Source organism: Hyaena hyaena, unplaced genomic scaffold (assembly GCF_003009895.1).
Source record: "Hyaena hyaena isolate Hyena2069 unplaced genomic scaffold, ASM300989v1 scaffold_766, whole genome shotgun sequence".
NCBI classification, from domain to species: domain Eukaryota; kingdom Metazoa; phylum Chordata; class Mammalia; order Carnivora; family Hyaenidae; genus Hyaena; species Hyaena hyaena.
In genome coordinates this window covers 37,914-61,038 of record NW_024081398.1, presented here as the reverse complement: position 1 = coordinate 61,038, position 23,125 = coordinate 37,914, and the positions used below count along the sequence as shown (strand labels likewise).

The 23,125-nt window shown below is 41.8% G+C and overlaps 2 protein-coding genes across 2 annotated transcripts; both read right to left on the bottom strand.

Annotated features, from left to right (window-relative positions):
* Nucleotides 1-6,179: 6,179 nt before the first annotated feature.
* Nucleotides 6,180-7,133, bottom strand: LOC120221204 (olfactory receptor 6P1). Its single transcript, XM_039218476.1, has one exon. It carries the CDS (start codon nt 7,131-7,133, stop codon nt 6,180-6,182), a length of 954 nt encoding a protein of 317 aa, XP_039074407.1.
* Nucleotides 7,134-20,263: 13,130 nt separating this feature from the next.
* LOC120221203 (olfactory receptor 10X1-like) lies at nt 20,264-21,196 on the bottom strand. Its single transcript, XM_039218475.1, has one exon. It carries the CDS (start codon nt 21,194-21,196, stop codon nt 20,264-20,266), a length of 933 nt encoding a protein of 310 aa, XP_039074406.1.
* Nucleotides 21,197-23,125: the final 1,929 nt, after the last annotated feature.

The following is a 23,125-nucleotide window of genomic DNA, read 5'->3' as shown; positions in this document are numbered from 1 at the left end:
CTTAATAGGCGATATCAACATTAGCCCAGAAGTTAGTAAAACAAAATACTGTCTTTTCGTGTAATAACCATTTACACCATTCCTTGGTACAAAGAAAAAAATGCTGAACGCTTAAAGCAAAAGTGGAATTCTAAGTTCACTCGTGATTATTTCTTGTCACAGAAGAAAAGAACACTTAAGAATACTTAATTTAAGTATCATATTGAAGAAATAGGCAGAGACTACAGCTGTGAGCTGAGTGAGAAAAAGGATGGAGCTCACATATTGTAATATGTCTGACTCTGGAAAAACATTCAGGATCAATAGACCTAAATCCATTTAGCTTTGGTGAGGAGAAGTAGAGTAATTTTTAAATGTGTAAGTTAAAGTCACTGGGGAAATTCATATTTTTCTTTGTATTTTATACTTATTTCTGAAAATTGTGTATTTTCCATTTCCTCTCAAGTTATAAAAATTTGAGGCAAATAATCACATTTCATGCTTTCTATGTGGTGTTTTATGAATAAAATCATGTAAGTTATGGTTTCTTTTTATTTTTATCTATTTTTTAATGTTTTATTTATTTCTGAGAGAGAGAAAGAGAGAGAGAGAGAGAGAGAGAGAGAGGCAGCGTGAGCAGGAGAGGGTCAGAGAGAGAGGGAGACACAGAATCTGAAACAGGCTCCAGGCTCTGAGCTGTCAGCACAGAGCCCGACGCGGGGCTCGAACCCACGAACCAGGAGATCATGACCTGAGCTGAAGTTGGACTCTTAATCAACTGAGCCACCCAGTCACCCTATGGTTCCTTTTTAAATGCAAGAACATTATTAGTTAATTGTGATTAATAGTGCCCCTCTTTTAAAATGAATTAATTTTATTTAAAGAATCATAAGTAACTTGTGGGGCATCTGGGTGACCCAGTTAGTTAAGCATCTGACTTAGGCTCAGGTCATGATCTAGCGATTCATGAGTTTGAGCCCTGCATGGGGCTCTGTGTTGACAGCTTGAAGCTTGGAGCCTGCTTCGGATTCTCTCTCCCTCTCTCTCTGCCCCTCTCACACTCTGTCTCTCTCTTTCAATAAATAAATAAATAAATAAATAAATAAACAGTAAGAAATTTAAAAACAAGAATTACAATTAACTTGAACACACACTCCTTCCTTATTTTCCTTCTGTTATCACTCTCTGGTGAAAAGTTGGTTCCACTGAGCACATGTTTATAACCTAAAAAAAAAACCAAAAACGAAATGAAATAAAGTATGACAAAAATAAGAGAATACAATACTGACTTGTAGCTACCTGAATTGCAGGTGTGTTTCTGGGAAACACCCAGCCTCTTTCTGGCTAACCTGTGAATTACAACTTTAAAGAGATAGTGGGTTTTACACTTCACAGAAGAGTAAATTATGAGCTTCGGCAGGAGGAAGTGGGTCATGATCTTTCTCTGGCAACTTAGAAAAAGGGATTTCATTTGACAAATTTAGGAAACCCTAAAACTAGAAGTCATTTGAAAATTCTAAAAGAATGCAAGGCAAAAATTAGATAAATGTATTACATCGGGCATAGTAGGTTGAAAATAAAAAGAAAGCACAAATGACAGGGACTCCAACAAACGGGAATTAATTTTTATCATTTAATAAAAAATAAATATGGAGATAGGTATTTGTTCATGCTGCTTCAACTTCTGAAGCATGCTATCGAAGATCCACAATTTTGACGTATTTCTGTGTCTCCAGCCTCTGTGCTGAACTTTCTTCTTCATGTCTGTTAGCTCAAGAATGGCTGCTGGGGCTCCAGGCATCAAACCCAAGTTCAATAGAAGGAAAGAGGAAGCACCAGTGCCAGCCACATCTCTCCAGCAGAGTTGTACTTACATTTATTGGACAAAAATGAGATATATGACCACTCTCAGACAGATATAAGAAAACCTGATAAACCGGGGCACCTGGGTGGCTTAGTCAGTTAAGCGTCCAACTTTCGCTTGGGTTATGATCTTGCGGTTCGTGGGTTCAAGCCCCGCATCGGGCTCTGTGCTGACTCCCAGCTCAGAGCCTGGAGCCTATTTCAGAGTCTGTGTCTCCCTCTCTCTCTGACCCTCCCCTGCTCACGCTGTCTCTCTCTCTCTCTCTCCTAGAAATAAATAAAAATATTAAAAAAAGAAAACCTGATAAACCAAACATGTGACAAGGAGATGTAGATTCATTGCCTGGGTTGGGCATATTTTCAGCTTGAAAAAAATGGGTTGCCATAGCAAAGAAAAATGAGCTATCTTCACCAATGAACACGTGTGGGAATCTCTCACACTAGAGGAAAAACAAATTAGGAGGGCTACCACCGCCCCCGGGAAAGAGTGGGACAGTAGAGTCATACAAGTGGCATTGGTACCAGTGACATTCTCTAGCCCCTCCTTCCTTATTATGTAGGCAAATATCCAGCAGGTTGGTATCAAGTACAAAATCAAGACCAAAATCTTAGGAGGATTATGTTCTGTGTTAATATCCAAAAAAGAGTTGATACATTCTGATCATTTTTTAAAAAAAAATTTAATGTTTATTTTTTACTTATTTTGAGAGAGAAAGAGAGAGAGTCAAAGAAAGAGTGAGAGAGAGAGAGAGAGAATGAATCCCAAGCAGGCTGTCAGTGCAGAACCCATGGGGCTTGAACTCACAAATCATGAGATCGTGATCTGACCCAAAATCAAGAGTCAGTCGGTTAACCAACTGAGCCACCCAGAGGCCCCCATTCTGATCATTTTAAAAAAAAATTTAATATTTATTAATATTTGAGACAGATGAAGACAGAGTGTGTGCATGGGAGGGGCAGGCAGACAGACAGACAGACAGACACACACACACACACAGAAGCTGAAACAGGCTCTAGGCTCTGAGCTGTCAGCACAGAGCCTGATGCGGGGCTTGAACCCACAAACCATGAGATCATGACCCAAGCCAAAGTCAGATACTTAACCAACAGAGGGACCCAAGTGCCCCCATTCTGATCATTTTTAAAAGGAGTATGAACCTCACTGAGTCAACACAATGGCAGGCTGCAATAGTTTTATTTTTATTTATTTATTTTTTTAAATGTTTTATTCATTTCTAGGAGAGAGAGAGAGATAGCGTGAGCAGGGGAGGGTCAGAGAGAGAGGGAGTCACAGACTTAAACAGGCTCCAGGCTCCAAGCTGGCAGTCAGCACAGAGCCCGACGCGGGGCTCGAACCCACGAACCGCGAGATCATGACCTAAGCGAAAGTCGGTCGCTTAACCGACTAAGCCACCCAGGCGCCGCTGCAATAGTTTTAGATCGGATCATAGGAAACGTTAATACTTGCCAGTTAACTTATCACCTTCTGCACATGATTATGAAGGGTGTTCAGAGCCTAGCTTTCCACGTATGTTCTAGGGAACCTGGTCAGTTCTCCAATCACCGTTTGAGTCAGAGTGAGTTTCAGGCATGGTAAATAGGACAGCCACATCTGTTAGAAGCACATAGTCATATAATTTATGACAAAATGATAATAAAGATGAGGCTTAGCATTTATTGACTTTTTACTGTGAGTGAGCTATTAGATGCCAGAAGATGTTAGGAATCACCAAATAATCAAACTCACACCATACCGAAGGCCATGCCTGGCATCAGTTTCCCCTAAAGAAATCTAGGACAGAGACACAACATGTGGGGTTTCTCTTCCGTGGAATGAGTGCTGAAAGCAGACAAAGGGCTGGCCTCTGGGATTCAATGTCACAGGGCAGGAGTGACAACTCGAGACTCACACACCAGAGCACGGGGTCCACCTTGACTTGGAACCTTCAAGTCCCCAAAGATCCATCCTCTCTTCCAGTCATGTGTCCATGACTTCCAGGGCTCGCAGCACAAGGCACGCCAAGTTATGAAAGTAGCCTGAGGCTGTGACTTACTCCCCAGATACTTAGAATACTTTCATTATTCTCCTGGCTCAGAGGACTTTTACTCATCAGGGGTCATTAGTACCACAAGCAGTGTTGCTTAATAACATTTGTCAGGCTTTCAAGAGCCAGAGCTGGATAGTTAACCAAAAGTTAAACCTTTCAGAGTGTATATTCATATGTATCTCAAATCTTTTTGTTGTACACTTTACATATCTTACAGGTTAAAAAAAATTTAATGTTTATTTTTGAGAGAGAAAGAGAGAGAGAGAGAATCTGAAGCAGGCTCCAGGACCTGAGCTGTTAGCAAGGAGCCAGATGCGGGGCTCGAACTCACAAACTGTGAGATCATGACCTGAGCCAATGTTGGATGCTCAACTGACTGAGCCACCCAGGTGCCCCACATACCTTAGAGTTTTATTTGACTGCTATACTTCAGTAAAGCTAAGGAGGAAAAGAAAGTGAATCCAAGGTAAAATTTATCTTTAAAGAGAAAAGATTTTAACACTTTACTCATACATACATTATTTATGTAATAATCACAGCAAGCATATGAGGTAGATGAAAATATTTTCATTACAGAGACTTATTAAAGTGAAACTAGTGAAATTTCTTGGTCTTAGGAGCAGGATTATTACCATAAAATGCCATACCTTACATAACTCTATGAAAGGAAAAGAGAATATAATGAGGGGAAGGTGAACAGAGTCAGTCTCAGAGATGATTCTTTAAAAGGCAATTTAGAAATTTTATAAAAATAAAGCAACTTACACTTTTAAAAGTGTCAAATCTCTTTGCTATTGTTGTGGTTGCTGTTATTTCATTTTAGATCCTGGAAAACCTAAAATGATTATCGGTCAAGTAGTTTTCTTGAATAAAAAATCATCTTTTCTTCCTTCCCCTAAGCCTAGTTCAGAATAAGCTAAGTCGCCAGTTGTGACGATTTGTGTTTCAATAGCAAATTTTTTATTCTCCTAAATATCCCACAACTAAAGAAACATTGAACATGGTTCATATGTGCAGAAAGTAACCTTGAGTCAGGGTGTGAAAATCTCCCTAAGCAATTCAAGCAAGTTTCGAAAATCAAAGGAACTTGGAAGAATGTGTACAATCCAGCCTTTGAATCTGAGACACCTCACTCGTTCTAGAGATATCTGTATCCCACGTCTTATTCTTTTATTTTGTCTCCAAAAACAGAGAGGGAGGAAAACCATAAGAGACTCTTAAATACAGAGAACAAACTGAGGGTTGCTGGAAGGGAGGTGTGTAGAGTGGGTAATGGGCTAAATGGGTGATGGGCATCAAGGAGGGCACTTGTTGGGTATTATATGTAAATGATGAATCATTAAATTCTACTCCTGAAACCAATACTACACTGTATGTTTACTAACTTGGATTAGAAAAAAAAAAAAAAGGCATTTTCTGTTCTTGCATCATTTGCTCCAGGGGCAAAACTTAAACTATTTACCAACTGCTATAACCCAGGCACTAACTAATTAAAACACAAGCTGTCCATAGCTCTGGAGAAAATTCTGGGACCAGTCTGTATAAAAGTTTTCTAAGGCATTTTCCTTACTACTGAATCAACCTTCATTAGGTCAACCGGCTTCGTATCTCACTGGGAGTCAAAGAGGGGAGATGTAGATGAAGAGTTAGCCTTGTTCATTGGTGTACACGTGGATGAATGTCAGCACTACATTTTCCTCCTCCTTGACTTGCAATGGGTATAAGCCTGGGAGACGTACAGAATATTGATTAGGTAGGTGACTTGACTTTCAGCTTTTGGGGTGTGATTGTACTTTGGTGATTTCTTATGGAAGCAGGATTTGAGAATTTTGATCTTCGACACTGCTGCAACACAGCCCACACCACTTTGACATATCCACCAGTCAATCCCCTTTCTTATGTTTTCTCATTTATAAAATAAAAGGCTTCAATCTCCAGCTGGGGATTTCAAACTGGCTATGAAACAAGAGTTCTTAGGAAGTTGAAAATTATGCACGGCAGCGTTGCTGCCTAGACCCACCCTACCAGACCCTGTACAGATTTTCTTTTCTGGGAATTTGCAGTTTAACAATCCCCAGGAGATTCTTCTACATCTAATTCCACTTTAATATGGAAATCCTGTACGAGATCCATAACTCCCAAAATTTGTCTGCGTTGGGAGATTCCCAGACACTATTTAGCAAAACTCTGTACTAATTGATATTTATATTCCCTTTGCACCTATTTTATGGATTCCTTCAGGTGTTATTAAGACCTTGTTTCCTCCTGCCTCCTAGGCTCTGCTGCACCTCAACCTGGGACACCCCTCGGATAGTAGCACCTGCCCAGGACTGACTTCCTGAGAGCGTCCTTCACCTCCTTGTTCCTCAGGCAGTAGATGGCTGGATTGAGGAACGGTACAATGACTGTATAGAGTACAGAGATGACCTTGTTGTGGTTGAAGGTGTACATGGCCCGGGGCCTTGCATAGGTGAAGAGGGTGGAGGAGTAGTAGATAACAACCACTGCCAGGTGAGAGGCACAGGTGGAGAAGGCTTTGCGACGTCCCTGTGCAGTAGGAATCCTGAGGATGGCAGCAATTATGGCAGCATAGGATGAAACCACGGCCAACAGAGGGAGCAGAATCATTACCAGGGCCAAGAGGAAGTCTACTAGCTCTGCTTGCTCTTTGTCAGAGCAGGTGAGGTTGAGTAGTGGGGAGATATCACAAAAAAAGTGGTTGATGATGTTAGGTCCACAGTAGGAGAGTCGGGAAATGAAAAGAAGCTTCATCATGGAGCTCAAGAAGCCACTACCCCAAGAGGAAGCAGCAAGGCGAATGGCCAGGCCAGACGGCATGAGGTTAGGATAGCGGAGGGGCTCACAGATGGCTAGGTAGCGGTCATAAGCCATGACCGCTAGCAGGACACATTCGGTGCAGGCGAGGGCAATGAAGAAGTAGAGCTGGGTCATGCAGCCTATGTAGGAAACTCGACGGTCCTGGGTAAGAAATGCTCCCAAGAGCCGGGGAACTGTGACATTGATGTACCACAGTTCCAGGAAGGAGAGATGGCCAAGGAAAAAGTACATTGGCCGGTGAAGGCTTGGGGTGAGCCTGATTGTGGACACGATGAGTGCGTTCTCCAACGATGTCAACAGGTAAATTGCCAGGAAGAGGACAAAGAGCAGTAACTGGAGGGGCGGAGAGGTAGGGAAGCCCACCAAAATAAACTCTGCCACGTGGCCTCCACTCCAATTCCCCATTGTCTCTGTCCACCTGACCACCTGAAAAAGAGAACAGGAAGAACAAGAAAGCCATTCCCAACCACAAAAAACCCCACCCAAAATAAATAAATAAATAAATAAATAAATAAATAAATAAATAAAATAAAATAAAATAAAATAACAATATATTAGCTTGCGTAGTGTAAACTTGGTATCTACTTTTGGTCATGCATTTAAATAGTTGCATGGAGCCTAATTTTCACTGCATGTGAGCACTGACATTTTAAATGAAATTACTATGTCATTCCTTTATGTGATCAGTGAAATCTAAATATTTAGTGCTACGATACCCATTAATACTTGTTTCAAAAATTATATGAGCACATGTGTCTTTAAAAAAAGAACATTTTGCTTTATTTGTCTCACTGACCTCTTAATTCAAAGTCTTGTGTTATATTTTTATAATTACAAGCCTTTTATTGATTTCTCTGTATCTATCTGCATGTTTTTGGGTTTCTTGGACTCACGAGGCTGTGTTTTGAAAAGACTTTTATTAGATTTTATTCTGTAATCAGCATACATTTCACCAAGCCAATAAAAACATATGACGAATTTTAAAATATGTTAATTTTTTTGTGCCTGGTTTTATAACAACGTGGACCGCCCAGGTTCTCAGTTCTCATGTGCATCCGTGAAGCCTACTTATCATCAGAATGAGAGTAGTTTCAGCATCCACAGCGTCTTATTTTTCATTTTGGAGACATAAACACTGAGGAAACTAGTTCCCATAAATAAACGACATTGACACGCCACAGCTCTGGGAATGGAAGTTGTTTTGTTGCAATAATAACAGTACATTACTTGCAGTTTCTATTAGTTACGCGCCAGAAATTGCACAGTCATCTCTCATCGAAATGATTTTTATTGATCTAGTAGCTGACAACTCAATCGGCATCCATTCAGCTGTGTTGAAAGCAACAGACTGGAAAAGGCAGACTCACAAACGTGTTGCCCAGTACCCTTCGTTTCCTCTTCCCCCACAGACAGGGGGCACTTGCCTTAACTCCCCTGTGCGGCTCTTCCGCATGGAGAGTGGGCTATGCCTTGCCTTGTACAGAGGGAGTTTGAAAAGCAAAGTGAGAAAGGAGAAAAGAATACTTTGTCTAGTGGACTGATTCTAAGAAGAGCTGATAAGAGAATTGAGGACCAGGGACTGAGCTCTTTAGAATGATTCACAGGCGGATCTTGGAAAGCCTTTTTGCACCTCCCAAACAAAATCCCGGGTTTGGGAAATTGACTTAATGTGTCAGATACTTTTCTGAGAGCAAGTTTGCAGAAGACTGGGCAGCAGTAGCGGGGTGGGAAGGGGAACAGGCCAGGAAGTAAGCACAGCATGCCCTGGGGCTAAATGTGGTAGTGGATGGGGGAAAACTCAAACAGGTGGGCTGGAAACGTCCAAGAACCACGTTAAGGGAATTTGATGCTGCCCTAGACTGAGCAATGACCTAAAGTCTGCAAAGGGACCTGTCCTCACCTTCTCTCCACAGTAGTCAGAGCAGTGCCTAGAACATGGCAGACAACTAAGAAAATAGTAGTGGGCCGAGTTTCAGCCCTGGTCTGTATGGTCTTGAATCGTTTACTCCATTTGGATACATATTTGGTAATGTACACAAACTGAATACAAACGAGTTTTTTCGGCTGCAGCACCTGGGAAAGAAGCCGTTAGAAACAGGGTGCAGATTGGGAGGCAGCCTGGAAAATACACTGTCAGGTTTCAAGTATGTTTGAGGCCAGTTTTGCTCTGCAGCCTTAAGTTGTGCGCTGATTCCAGTGCAAGCCCGCAAGTCGGGTCTCTTGCACCCAGAGGTGCCCGGACCCTAGCTCCTGCCCGCGCCTCAATATCACTTCCCTCAACCTGGTTTCCAGGATGGAAATGAAGTGCTGTTTGCTACTCAGACTGGCCTGCTGCCACCAAGGGCTTTCTCCTCCAGCCAGAGCGATTCTGGTCCCTCATCCCTATGGGACCCCACTTCCTCCCCCTCTTTATTCCCTGCTCCAAACCTGCCTTCCCCTTCCAAGGAGGCTGTTCTACATCGACTGCTTCTGATTATGGGCACTCAGGTAGATCTGAGTTACCTGTGCGCTGTGCGCAGGTTTCTTGTGTTGTTTGTTCCTCTCCCACCCCCTGCCCGGCCCCCATTTACTCTAATTTCTGGGCTACGTCTTGTCCCCTGGTCAGTCTTGGAACAACCACGCTGCTCTGCTGCTACCTCCATATTCTCACGAGGTCAGGGCAGCATTCTACCCTGAAGACAGAACGGGACAGATGAGCCTGAAATGTCAACGTTCACATCGATAAGCTCTTTAAACGTGCCTTTCTCCTTTGAGAGCAGAAGTTCCAGAAATTAATGAATGAGGAAGATTGCTAGGATTATTCCATTGCATTTCCCCCTTAGAACCAAGAGCAGCACATTATGCATCGATCTTCTCAGGACTGGATGACACTGTACCATTCATATTCCCTTTGCTCCTCTGATCTCTTCCATGTGCCTTCCCCCATCCAGCAACTGTCCCCCAGTCCAGGTGAGCCAGAGCCCTTTAAGACACCTCTGTGCTCTACTGCTGGTGTTTTGCACATGAGTAGTCATCATTAACATCAGTTCTTCTGTGAAGACTTTGTCCAGGGGTCTCTTACTTCTCCTATTGAGACTACAACCCTATGATCAGATCTACTAACAGATTGGGGTCATTATGCATTTACCTGGATTTTCCTTGAGTTTCTTCAAGATCAGAAACTCTCACTGGTTTCTCTACCCTCATCAAGTCCAGTGCCTGGCATATAAGAGATAAAAATAAATCTCTATTGAATGAGTTAGTAGATAAATAAGGCAATAGTTTAGGAGCTTGGGAAACTGATGCTCCTTCTCTCTTTCGGAGGGAGAAGGCTCAACCGGTTTTCTCATCTGTCAAACAGGGATGCTGCCATCTCCTGCTAGTGTTCTCTGCCATACTTACTTCATTAGGCTGTGTGACAAAGACATGATCTGCCCACAGTGTGAAACATGCTTATTATTTTAAAACACATTGGCGATTCCAGAGGTCTGTGGGTTTGAAGTCATGCAGTCATCACTGGGGCCGCCCTGCTGGCTACGTGGATGCCTGGCTAAGCCCCAGCTCCCTGGTGCTGTATACAAGGACCCAGCCAGGCACCTGCCTGGTCCCCTGTGGCCCCTCTAGGGAACCACACAAACCATCGGGCAGGGCCCTGCACACAGCCATCTCCTATTTTTAGAGACCATGCTTTCTTCTGTTTTCCTTGAAATCCACTTGATTATAACTGTAACTCACTTAGTAAAGAATTTGGTGAATCAAAAGCTGAGTTCTGTCTGGAATCGTAATTACTGTCTTAGTCTGTTTCCACATGGCTCATAGAGAAGACATAATGAAATTGATAGGACAAGTCAGGCACTGAGAACCTTCCCTGGGCCAGCTTAATCCCCCAACAGCCGCAGTGAGTGCCGGCAGCTTTGTCCCTATTGACAGACGGCACAGAGAGATGAGTGATTTTTTTTCTTCAAGATCACATATCTAGGAAATTGCGGAGCTGGGGTATACCCAGGAAATCTGTCCATGGAGATATGGCAGCAGACTGAGTCACAGTCCGGCACATGCCCCCTGGGTACGAGTGACTGCCCGCTGGTGCAGCCAGAAGGACTCGGTTGTGTAAACACAGAGGTTTCTGTTGGCTCCTCTGGGCTCAGCAGTCAAATTCAATCAATGGTTTTTAAACATCATTTGAATTTGGGCTGTGAAGCTCTGGACTGAATACAATAGATAGAGCTTTGGTTCTGCTGTAGGGCAAGGAGGGGGCTACTGTCCAAACATGCAACACAGGTCTCCATCCGTCCTCCCATCGGCCTCTGCTCTCAGGATTCCCTGTTTCCAGACACAATTCCCTGTCCTTTCCAACACAGAGCTCTAGCATGTCACTAACAGAACTGAGAAACATCCCTTATACTTGTGAACATTTTCAATGTACCTCTCAGGCATCAGTTCCATAACCATAAACATTTGGGTAGGAGTCAAATAGCAGTGGACTCAATATGAGATGTTTGCAGGGCTAAGCTCTTTTTTTCAGATGGTAAGCCAATGGAACATCTAGAGACAATCCGGAGGTGTTCAGGATGATGAGGGATCCAGAAGACATAGGAAATGAATGAAGGACCCTGCACATCTAACCTGAATGAGGCCAACATTTCTCAGGGAGGGTTGCCTCCCTCCTGGCTTGCCTGCCCTCTGCATTCATTCACATGCTCTGTCTTTGGATGTTTGTCCGTAGGGCTGATTACCTGTTGCTTCTGGACAGGAGCGGTCAACCCTGGAAACCCTTCAGTAAAGCTGGTCCCTGCGTCTTCTGTGGTAGGTCAGGACAGAGGCTTGGTGGCTGAGCCCTGAAGCAGATAGGGGCAGCTGTTGCCAGCCCTTATCCACCGCATCACTGGGGACATATCCCCTTAGGACACATTGTCATGGCGACCTGAGTCTCCCCAACAACACTGGGTCCAAGTCACTCAGAGGCTATACATGATACAACGAAAGAGCGAAGTCTGCAGGGCAGAGCCCTCCAGAGCCAAGCCGAATAAAGTCCTTGAGTTCACCCAGGTACTGCTTGTGCCTATTCTCAGAGGTGCTAAAGAGGCTGTCTGTCTAAATAATGGATATATAATGATAACTCAAGTTTAAAATTCCCTGGAGGAAATAGAACAATAAAGTCATAAAGTGACAGGGTAATTTATTTTATTAATTTAATTAATTAATTAAGATAAATTAATTGACTTTTTTATAGACTATTAATTTTTTTTTGGAGAAAGTATTTGTCAAACTCCAACCACCTCTGCATCAGTATCACTTGTCTGTTGATTTGCGAGGAAGAGACGTTTCATCTCTGGTCTGTATGTCCGCAAGCTCCAATGGGGGAAGCATCTTTCCCCGCTTGTCCCTTTTTGTGTCCCTTCGTGAATAGCACTGGGCTAGGAGAGGGCACAGGGGAGACTCCCTGATAATGGGACTCAGGCTGGACAGGGGACTCATTTCAGATGCCGGGTTCCTGGCTCAAATCTGAATCTACTGCTGAAAACGATGAGTTTTTCTTGCCTCACAACTCTGGGTTCCTGGCTGCCTTTCATGCCCAGGCAGCCCCTGCATTTCTCTGTCTACTAGCGCTGTCACAAACGGGGCGGGGTACCTCCCTGGAAGTGTTCCAGCAGAGGTTCAGGATGCCGATATTGGGAAGGGAGCACACTGCAGTAGAAGTAGTTTCCCACTCTTCCCTGCAAAACAATAGGGTTACAAACAATAGTACTTTGCAAAAAGATTAGAGGATGCTGTAAGTAAGGAGGGAGCACAAGGTGAACTGACCTCTACAAACACCAGCACCCCACGTGGGATGTGTGTGACATTCCTAGGACAGTCCCTGCTGCCCAAGAACAGAGGAGAGGAAAACAAATGGCTAACTGATAGAGATCACAGTCTTGCAGTCTCCAACAGTTTGCAAATACCTTCATATATTACAAGAATAAAACTTAACGGAGGACTGTGGGGGAGAAAAGGTGAGGAGAGGGAGGGAGGCAAACCATGAGAGACTCTTGAATGCTGAGAACAAACTGAGGGCTGATGGGGGTGAGGGAGGGGAATAGGGGTGATGGGCATGGAGGAGAGCACTTGTAGGGATAAGCACTGGGTGTTATATGGAAACCAACTTGACAATAAACTATTAAAAAAAATAGAAAGAAAGAAAGAAAAAGACAATCTTATCAATAGCCTAATCTCCAGAAACCTGTAGGCTCCTTTTCATGGAGCCCCCAAACTACCCTTCCTTCCATAGTGATGTGGGGAGCAAAGGCAGAAAGAAATGGCAGGTAAAATTAAATTTCCTTATGACCTGCAGCCCATTGATAAATACTTGAGGCCAGTAAGGAGTATAACATTTCTCCAGGAACCCCCTCCCTGGTCTTCATGTTAAGGCCTTACTAGAGGGAAAACAACCTCAGCTTGACAGTAGCAAGGCCCCTGGAATCATTTGCGTCCTCTTTAGCATATGAAAGTCTTTCTGGAGGCCTCTCTTTTACCTTTACCACCCCCAGCTTCATAGTATAAACCACTTACTCCTCAGAACCCCAGTGTAGCTTTCTGCCCTAGGTCCTGTCCCCAGGCTTTAATGAAGTCACATTTTTGCATCAGAGATATCTCAAGAATTCTTTCTTGGCCATCAGTTCTGGACTCCACCACCACTCCAAAACCCAGTCAATAAGGATTGGGAGAATTACAGTTATCTCTGTATATTTTCAGGCTGAGTGATGAGAAGTGAAAATTCTTAGAAAATGAAGGAGGAACATGAAAAATCAGTGAGGCATTCACTCTTGACCCCCCAAAAGCAGGTATGTGCAGCAATATTAGAAATGCTGGCCTGGATCTTAGTTAAGTCTGTCTTTAGATTAAAAACCTAGAAGTAGTAAAAGGCAGTCATAAATAAGATAGAAATAAATTTGATAGATTTAACCAGAGGAACAGAATCTAGAGAAAGAGAGGGAGATGAACAGAAATACTATGGAATGGCATTTGGCAGACCAAAGAAGGAAAAAGACCAAATGCTGGCCAAGAAAGGAATCACGAGCATACAGTTCTGGAGGTTAAGGGGCCAGATAGTTTCACAAAGGGGACTAGGAGGGGAAAACAAGAGAAAGTACTTTTCCCAGTGAAAGGAAACAGAATGATGTGCTCTTATACTTCTTCCTATGGGTCAGGAAAAAAATAAAAACCACACAGTTGCCATGTAGTAAGCACTTACTGTATAGTGGGCACTTCTAGGAACTTTATAAATATCTCACTTAATTGTATTAACAATACAATGTACCTACAGTTTCAACTACCAAAACCCCCAAATTAAATGTCTTACATAAGACAAGATTTTTTTTTTCTCTCTCTCATGTAACAGCACAATGACCGGCAGTTGTGATCGGCAGGGTTGGAGGAAGTTTGGCTTAGCCACACTGGGTTGGTTGGCTCTACCATCCTCAAAGTAAGCCTTCTGTTGCTGGGTCCAAGACACTCGGTAAAGGACACTTTGTTTTTAACCTGCCCTGAAACATACACGGCTTCCCAGAATAGTAACAAATACAGGCTTCTTTGAAGGGATGGCTCCCAAGGCCAGGGTGTGACATTTGTTCGGACCCCCAGGACTCCTCTTTCTTGTCTCTTTCTTGTTCCTCATGGGCATCTTTAGTGATGCTAAGACACTGAGGCAGAAAAGTCTTGTCTGGGGACAGTGGCCCACAATATGGTGACACCATCTAGTTAGTGATCTCGTGTGGATCTGTGTACTGGGTGCTCCCTTAGATCTCTGTGAAAACTCAGATCCACATCATATCATAATTGTCCGGGCTTTCCACAAGAAGAGTGTGAATTTCTTGAGAAGAAAAACAAAACAAAACAAAAAACTTCCTTTGTGTTTTTGTTTTCTGCATAGCCAGTGCAGTGCCTTGAACAGAGTAAATTCTTAAAATATATAGAAGAAACAAATGAACACTTTTCACATTCAGATTGAGAATGGAAGCCACTGATATTTTATTTCTTCATTGATTTTTTATATTATAATATTATTATATTTCTTATTGACAAGAGAGAATATCTTAATGCTTTCTATCAAGGGACTTTCATAGTATAACAATTTCACAGAATCTAATTAGAAATTAGACAAAAGCCTTGGGCTGTGACCTGTCTTTTATATTGTCAAAGAAAGATATAGTCTAAAGGGGGGAAAAGGAGTTTGCATAATGGAGAAAATAAAGGAAAAACTCCTTGAGGTCATATAGGTCATAATAGTGAACGGCCCAAACTACCCAGGCTGGGTGTTCCCCACACCCACTTCCTTTCCCTGCCTCTGCGTAGCGATGACCCCAAGTCTCCCTACCCCTATACATCCAATCAGCTTTAAACACCTCTTCCTGTATGGGTGGGGTTCTTTTAACTCTATAAGCAAACGACCACCTTTGTTCGGGGCTCAGACCTCTGGAGAATGATCTCTTCTGAGCCCACCGGTTTAGAGTAAACCTCCTCCCTTCCAAGATCTCCGAGTGCCGCTTGGTTCTTCCCCCAGTGATCCAGACCAGATTTCTGCAACATGCATACTTCATGTGCACTGAAGTATGTAGCTATAGTTATTTGTTTTAATACAATAACTTTATCACTGCAGGCTAATAATACACTACAATTCATGGATATATGCACTACAATTTATGTGTCTAGATTGGTGAATATTTGAGTAATTTCCACTTTTAGTCTATTGTAAACATTGTTTCTTTGCTATATAAGACTAGAAAAGTAGATGCCCAGACGACCGGATTCTCCAAAGTAAGTCTGTAATACCAGACTGTTCTCTGAAGTGACTGAGCCGATGGACACCCTTACCAGGAATGTATAAGAGTTCCTATGGCTCCAACGACTTTATAAACACTTGTGTTGCTGTGGCTGTATTGTGGCAGCTCATTGGGATTTTAATGTGCATAATCATGCTTGCCAAGGAGAATAAGCCCGTTTCCACTTTTGGGTATTTTCTTTTATGAAGTATCTGTTCAATAGTTTTTGACCATTTTTGCTATTGATTGAATTGTTCTTTTTTGTTTGTTTGTTTGTTTGTTTGTTTTTGGTAGGGATTTTATACATAGTATGTAAGAGGCTTTTGACAATTATGAAACATTTATATTTACTCTCATTCTATGGAATTCTCTGTTTAGTCTTTATGTTTAACAATAAAACATAGGTTCAGAAAGTCATCCAAACAAATAGCGTAGTGAACTTTTTTGTCAGGCAAACACCTTTGCAATCACGACCCAAATCAAGGAAGAGAACTTTGCAGCGAGGAGTCACTCTGTGTGCCCCTCCCACCCCAGCCTCTGCCCTTCAAAAGGAATCACTATCTTAATTGTACACTAATCTTCTCCTTCAATTTCTTTTCAGTTTTAAGTGGCTTGCCTAGCCATTTGCTGACCAATTCTTCTTTAATGAAAACAATTTTTGAATTCCAATTCAATTGATCATCTCATTTTTAGTTAAGATTTTAACGTCCAGTTTAAACAATCTTTCATGTCCTAAGGATACTGTGAAGAGAATTTTTTATATCAACATTTAGAAAGTTTATTCTGCCTTTCACATTCAGGTTTGGATACCCAGAAATTGATTTTGCTGCTGTTGTGGTTTAGGGAGGCAGGTTTTCTTCTGCATCTACGGATATGCAATTTTTCTGGCATGAATGTTTGAAAGTCTATTGTTTGCAAACCTCTCTGCAAAGCCATATTTAACACAAAGCCAGTGCCCTTGTGTGTGGGTCTTTGGGGCTCTCTTCCCTGTTGGTCTGTTTGTCACTTGGGCCAATTTCACACTGTAGCTGCATGATGACTTGATACTTGGTAAAACAAATCATGTTATGGTATTCTTCAAGAAAGTCTTGGCTATTTGTAAATCCTTATAAATTTTAAATCCCCTTACAGTTTCACACAAAATAAGGACACTATTAGGATTCTCACTGGGATTTCTTTGAAACACAGATTAGCATGGGGAGAATGGACCTCTGTACCACACTGCATCTTCTAATCTGTGACATAGAGTACCTCGTCATTACACAGCTCTTTTTTTTTTTTTATAGTTTATTGTCAAGTTGATTTCCATATAACACCCAGTGCTCATCCCAACAAGCGCCCTCCTCCATGCCCATCACTGCCCTTCCCCTCTCCTCCACCCCCATCAGCCCTCACTTTGTTCTCAGCATTCAAGAGTCTCTCATGGTTTGCCTTCCTCCCTCTCCCCAACTATTTTCTCCCCTTCTCCTCTCCCATGGTCCTCCATTAAGTTTCTCCTGTTCCACTTATAAGTGAAAACATATGGTATCTGTCTTTCTCTGCCTGACTTATTTCGCTCAGCATAACACCCTCTAGTTCCTTTAGAATTCTATTAAAAACCCTTTACAGTTTTCCATGGAGAGAGGCCTTGCATGTCTTTGGTTAGATTTATTCCTAGGGCTTTGATATTTTCAAAGCTTCAAAATGTGATATGTTTTTTGAAAAGCAGATTACAATTGTTGCTAATTTATGGGAATGCAGTTTATTTGCTTATGTCTGATATCCTTACCCTTACATTGAAGGCTAATTTTAATGATTTGTCTGCTGACTAGTTTTGGATTTTCTAAGCCAGAAAACCTTATAACTCATGAGAAATGACTGTTTTCCTTCTTGTATAATTCTTCTGTCTTTTGCTTCTTTTTCACTGAACTCACTGTCTGGAATAAGATGGCAAAGCCACACTGGGACAATCTTTCTTGTCTTCTTCCTGAGTGAGCATGGATGCATTTAAATGTTTCACAGCTAAGTGAGAAGTTTGTTGAATCCTGATGCTGTGCATCTGAAACCAATGTAACATTGTGTTTCAACTGTACTCAGATACAAAAAGAAGTTTGATAGCTTCGTTAGGTCAATGAAATTTCTGTTTTTATGTTTGTTTTGAAAGATAAAGACAGAGAGTAAGTGGGGGAGGTACAGAGAGAGGGCGAGAGAGAACCCCAACGCAGGTCTCAAACCCAAGAACTGCGAGATCATGACTTCAGCTGAAACCAAGAGTCATATTCTTGACTGACTAAGCCACCCAGGTGCCCCTGGAATTTTTTTTTATTCCTATTATGATAAAAGGTTTTATTCATTCCCTGAATGGATATTAAATTTTATCCAAAATTTTTTCTTCATCAATTAAAAAATTCCATGATTAATATCCTTTATTTTGATTACATAATAAATTCTGTTGATAGATATCACATGTGCCTACCTTGAAATTCTGGGCTAAATCCAGCCTGATTTTCACTTATGAGTTCTGTGTACTGCTCCAAATGAGATTTTAAGATCCAGGTTCTAGACTGTACTGACTGAAAAACTGAGTCGGGGAGTGTTTGCTCTTTTCCTTTCCAGGCAAAGTTTTGGGTACATTTGGCACAATGTCCATTTTGGAATTTTGGCAGAGTCTCCTGGTGAAACTTAAGGATACAGAGGTTTGTTGGCTTGTTTGTTTTTAATGTAGAATATATTAATTAAAATTATATTTCTTGAGAATTAAATGGCTGGTTTCCCCAGGTCAACTTTAATATGTGTTCTATAGGATTTATTCCCACTTTGTGTAAATTCTCAAATCCATGATCATGAAATCACTCAGAAGATTCTCTCATCTCTTATGTAAGTGTGACCCGACCTAAGAAATGGCCCAATTTCATTCCCATGATTGCTTAGTTACATTTCCTGTTTTAATTTCTTCATCAGCCTCGCCAGGGAACAATATGATTGATTGTTATTTTCACTACTCCACATTTTGACTTTTTAAGCCACTGTATTTTATACTGTCATGTAATTAATTTCTGCTATTACCTATTCATTTTATTCTTTACAATCTTTTGGTGTTCGTTTATTATTCCTTTCCCAAATTCTTGAGAGGAATGCTTAGGTTGTTAATCTTCAGCCTGTGAACTTATCTAACAAGCATTTTGGAGGCCGTGTATTTCCATGTAAACACTGAAAATCTATATCCCACCAACTTTGACCTATAGTGTTTTCATTTTCCTCAATTCAAAATACTTTTCTAGGATTTGCAATATTTTTTATTTGAGTCATGAATTATTTAGAAAGTGTGTTTCTTGACTTTTAAATATATAGGTATTTTCCAGCTTTACTTCGGGTACTTATTCCTGTCTCAACAGTGAATATTAAGTAGGCAACTGGCAATGCTTCCACAGTCACCATATTAGATAGATGCAAGTTAATTGGTCCAACTTCAAGTTCAGGAATCGGAGTCTGCACTTCATCATATTTTCTATGCCATCCATGAGTGGGTAAATTTTTGGTATCTATTTGCAAGACTTTATGGCTTCCCTATATTGGATAATCAGTTCTCAGGGTGGAGCCAAAGTAGAAGAAACATTGTCATGGAGGCAGTGAGGACAGATTGAAGAGGGGACATATTCTGCCTGCCCAAGATGGTCCCAGAGAAGAAACTAGGGTCATGGCAAGAAGTAACCATAATCAGTGTGTGTTCATAATATTTTTCATCCATTTTGTCATTTATCTTTATAGCATCTCTTTAATTAAATGGAAAAGACATTTTCCCCACACTTTTCAGATACTTGGTGTACACTAAACCCAAATAAACATGTTATATCCAACATGAGAGAGCACAGGTTAGGTTAACAACAGAACTGAGGAAAGAATTCAGAATATTCTTGTGATTTGATGCTGTGTTTATCTGATTTCCTTCATTGCACATCATATGTCTCCCAAAATTGTTCCACAATACCTTTCATGGTCAAATCTTTCAACATCATGACGAGTGCTTTTCTTTTCTTTCTTTCTTCTTCTTCTTTTTTTTAATATTTGTGATTGCATAGCTTCCTTTTTAAAAAAAGTGGGGGTTATTTCTTGAACTTATCCATGGACTCTACCAGACATTGGACACACAACCTACTGCCCTGTTTGCTTGTTGAATCAATATTCCAAGATATCCTCTGTAATCAAAGTCAGTCTCTGATAGTCATTTGAAGGGTACAGTCGTGAGGAGTGTTTTTAAAAACCTTCAGTAACCATTACAGCATAGGACTTACCAAATATACACATCAATCCAGATATGCACAATAGACCATTGAAGATTTCTACATACTGTATCACCTATTAGAAACAGTTTATCTCCTGGAAGGAACAGACCATGCTTCCCAACATAGCCTAGAAAAACTCCTCAATCGCTGTATCTTTAGATATTTTTAAGTATCTCTAAGTGCTGTGATCACAGGGGTAGTCTTTGCCTTCCACAATCTTGTTTCCCCATTCCATCAGTGGTGCAGGATGACCCGAAGCTGAGTGGCAGAAACATGGTATCTTCAGGAATAGCCAGTATTAGTAGAAGTAGAAGTAGTTGAATAACTTCCTTGACAAACTAAGCAAATGTTTGTGATTGTTTACCTTAACAGACTGGTCCTGGATTCCTAAATGTCAACCTCTGGGAAAAGGCAAATGCCAGAGTCTTCTGATGTGAAATGATAAATGCCTACTGATTATGGGGAATAGAAATCATGCAGCAATAATCCAGGATTATGTATTCAAGAAACTCCTCTTTGCAAGCAGCTTTCTGAATGCATTCTTCATGTCTCTATTCCTGAGACTGAAAATGAGGGGGCTGAGGAAAGGCGTAATGACAGTGTAAGGGACAGCGATGAGTGTGTCATCTCCTCCCGAGGCTTCTGGCTTCAGATAGACAATAGCTGCAAAACCAAAGTGGACGATGACCACAGTGAGATGAGAGGCACAGGTGGAAAAGGCCTTCTGCTTGCCCTCGGCTGAAGGGATCCTGAAGACAGTGGAAAGAATGAAAACATAAGTGATGATGATGAGCAGGAAGGTGCCTGTCAAGCCAGACACTGAGATCACTGTAACAATGAGTTCTGAGAGATTGCTCTCTAGACAGGATAGCCTCACCACTGCCCGCATGTGGCAGAAAAAGTGATGGATGAGGTTGGGGTTGCAGAAAGAGCCCCCAAATATCAGTGCAGTCTCTATCAGAGAGACAAAGAAGCCTCCAGCCCAGGCAGAGACCACCAGTTTCTCACACACTGCATTGGTCATCAGCAGTGGATATCTGAGAGGGTTGCAGATGGCCAGAAAGCGATCATATCCCATCAAAGTGAGGATGATACAGTTAGTGCCACCAAGTGCCAAGAAGAAACACATCTGCAAGCCACACCCCGTGACCGAAATGCTTCTGTTCCCAGTCAGCAGATCTGCCAGCATCTTGGGGATGATGGTCAGTGTGTAGCAGGTCTCAGAGAAATAGAGGGCTCGGAGGAAGAGGTACATAGGGGTGTGGAGAGATCTGTCCACCCAAGTGAGTCCCAGGATGGCCAGGTTACCTGCGAGGGTGAGAAGGTAGAGGGCAAAGAAGGCCTCAAAGAGGAATCTCTGCACATGTGGGTACAAGGAGAAGCCAACGAGAATGAATTCTTTCAGGATTGTCTGGTTGACCTTCATTGTTGCATGTGTGAAATCTGGAAGAAACAACAGATAAATATTCAATTTTCCATTATGTTTTTATTTTTTTTATTTTTATTTTTTAAATATTTTCATTTATTTCTAGGAGAGAGAGAGAGAGACAGCATGAGCAGGGGAGGGTCAGAGAGAGAGGGAGATACAGATTCCGAAATTGGCTCCAGGCTCTGAGCTGGCAGTCAGCACAGAGTCCGACGCGGGGCTCGAACCCACAAACCGTGAGATCATGACCTAAGCAAAAGTTGGACGCTTAACCGACTAAGCCACCCAGGCGCTACTCTGCATTTGATTTAATTTCACCCTTCTCTGTCATATATTTGACACATTCCCTTAGTTATGTATTACATTGTATTTCCTCTCCCACATGTTACCATATTTAATAACTAGCATTGATAGGGTTTACATTTTGTCAAATTAATTATAATGATTTTTGGTTTGATTCTTGACAATGTAGATGAGAAGCTGTGGAATATGTATGACACCTGAAATTATTTTCCTTATTTTAGAAAAAAAGAGCCATGTCTCTAACATGGCGTGTTTTAGCTAGAATCCAAGTGTTGTGATTTGATTGTACATTCTTTGCATTAATCTTTGTTTTCTCTTACCATAAAGGGTTTACGTGTCATAGATCTCTGTATTTCACAGAGTGGTAATACGAAGCATTTTAAGAAGGTAATGATTCCCAATATATGTGCCTGGATAGCTTAGTGATCACAAAGAGGCTGAATCTATAAACAATCTCTGTTTTACCTTATTATTCAGCACTGGGCAGAATATTGAGCTAGAGATAAACAGTGTTACCAGTCTTAAGTAGATTTGGTTGAAGCTAAGATTAAGCGTCTGTCAGCAGAGTCACGCTGGTCACTGACAGTCAGAAGAAGCAGTAGGAAATGGGCTTAATCATTATTATTTTGAAAATGCTCTGAATTATAATTATAATATTTTCACATATAAATAAATATAATAATACAATTATAACCTTTTATACTGAAAGTTTGCAGCCCTGTGGACCCTACCTTAGTCATCTCTTGCATTCTGTGGTCCTCTTTGACCTGACCTGACATGACTTCCACTCTCCCTCAGCCTCTCCTGACATGTGACTCATCTTTCCCTCCACCTTTTCTCCTTTCTTGTTTCATGCTTTCCCTCCATGTATCCACACCCCAACTTTGATAAGTGAGTAATTATATCCCCAAAAGAAGTCCGGACATTACTTTGCCTTCCTGCCTAAGGCTGTATTCTGAGAGGCTGTGTCTAAGTGATCCTCGGGCTTCCTTCTGAGGCCTTTTACACAAACCTCCTTAGGATCCAAACTGACTGTGAAACTCCTAGAGATCGCCACACACACTCTCAGATTGTTGGTCCACTTTGCCCTGATAGGGCCTCGTGAAAACTCTGGATTGTGTCAGAAGACTGTCTCCCTTCCCAGAAATACAAGGTGCCATATGCCCTTCCATTGTCACTAAGCCATCGGGAAGATTTCCTGCTCAGTAGAACACTGTACTCACACAAGTTTCCAAATTCTCTCGACTCTCCCCAGGAACTCTGTAAGTAGAGCACTTAGACGGATTGTGGAACTAAAAGATTAACTAAGTACCCAAAGTGGGAGAGAAAATTGGCAAAACTAGTAGTTTTGGTACCTGGGATCCATGGTGCAGAATCCGAGCTCTTCCTAACAGACGATTTGCAAGGCAGCCTGATTCCACACCATGTGCCTCATTCCCTCCTACACAGCCAGAGAAGTTGTGTTCCCATCCATCATTCAATTCAGAAGCATTTTGAAAATGCAAAGAAGCAGCAATACATATTCCCAGACAGCTCCTTCCTTCCCTAATCTCACCTCACTCGTGCGCTACAGGCCTACGTGGTGACACGTCAGTAGTAGGGTATGCATTTCAGAATCTCTCCCTA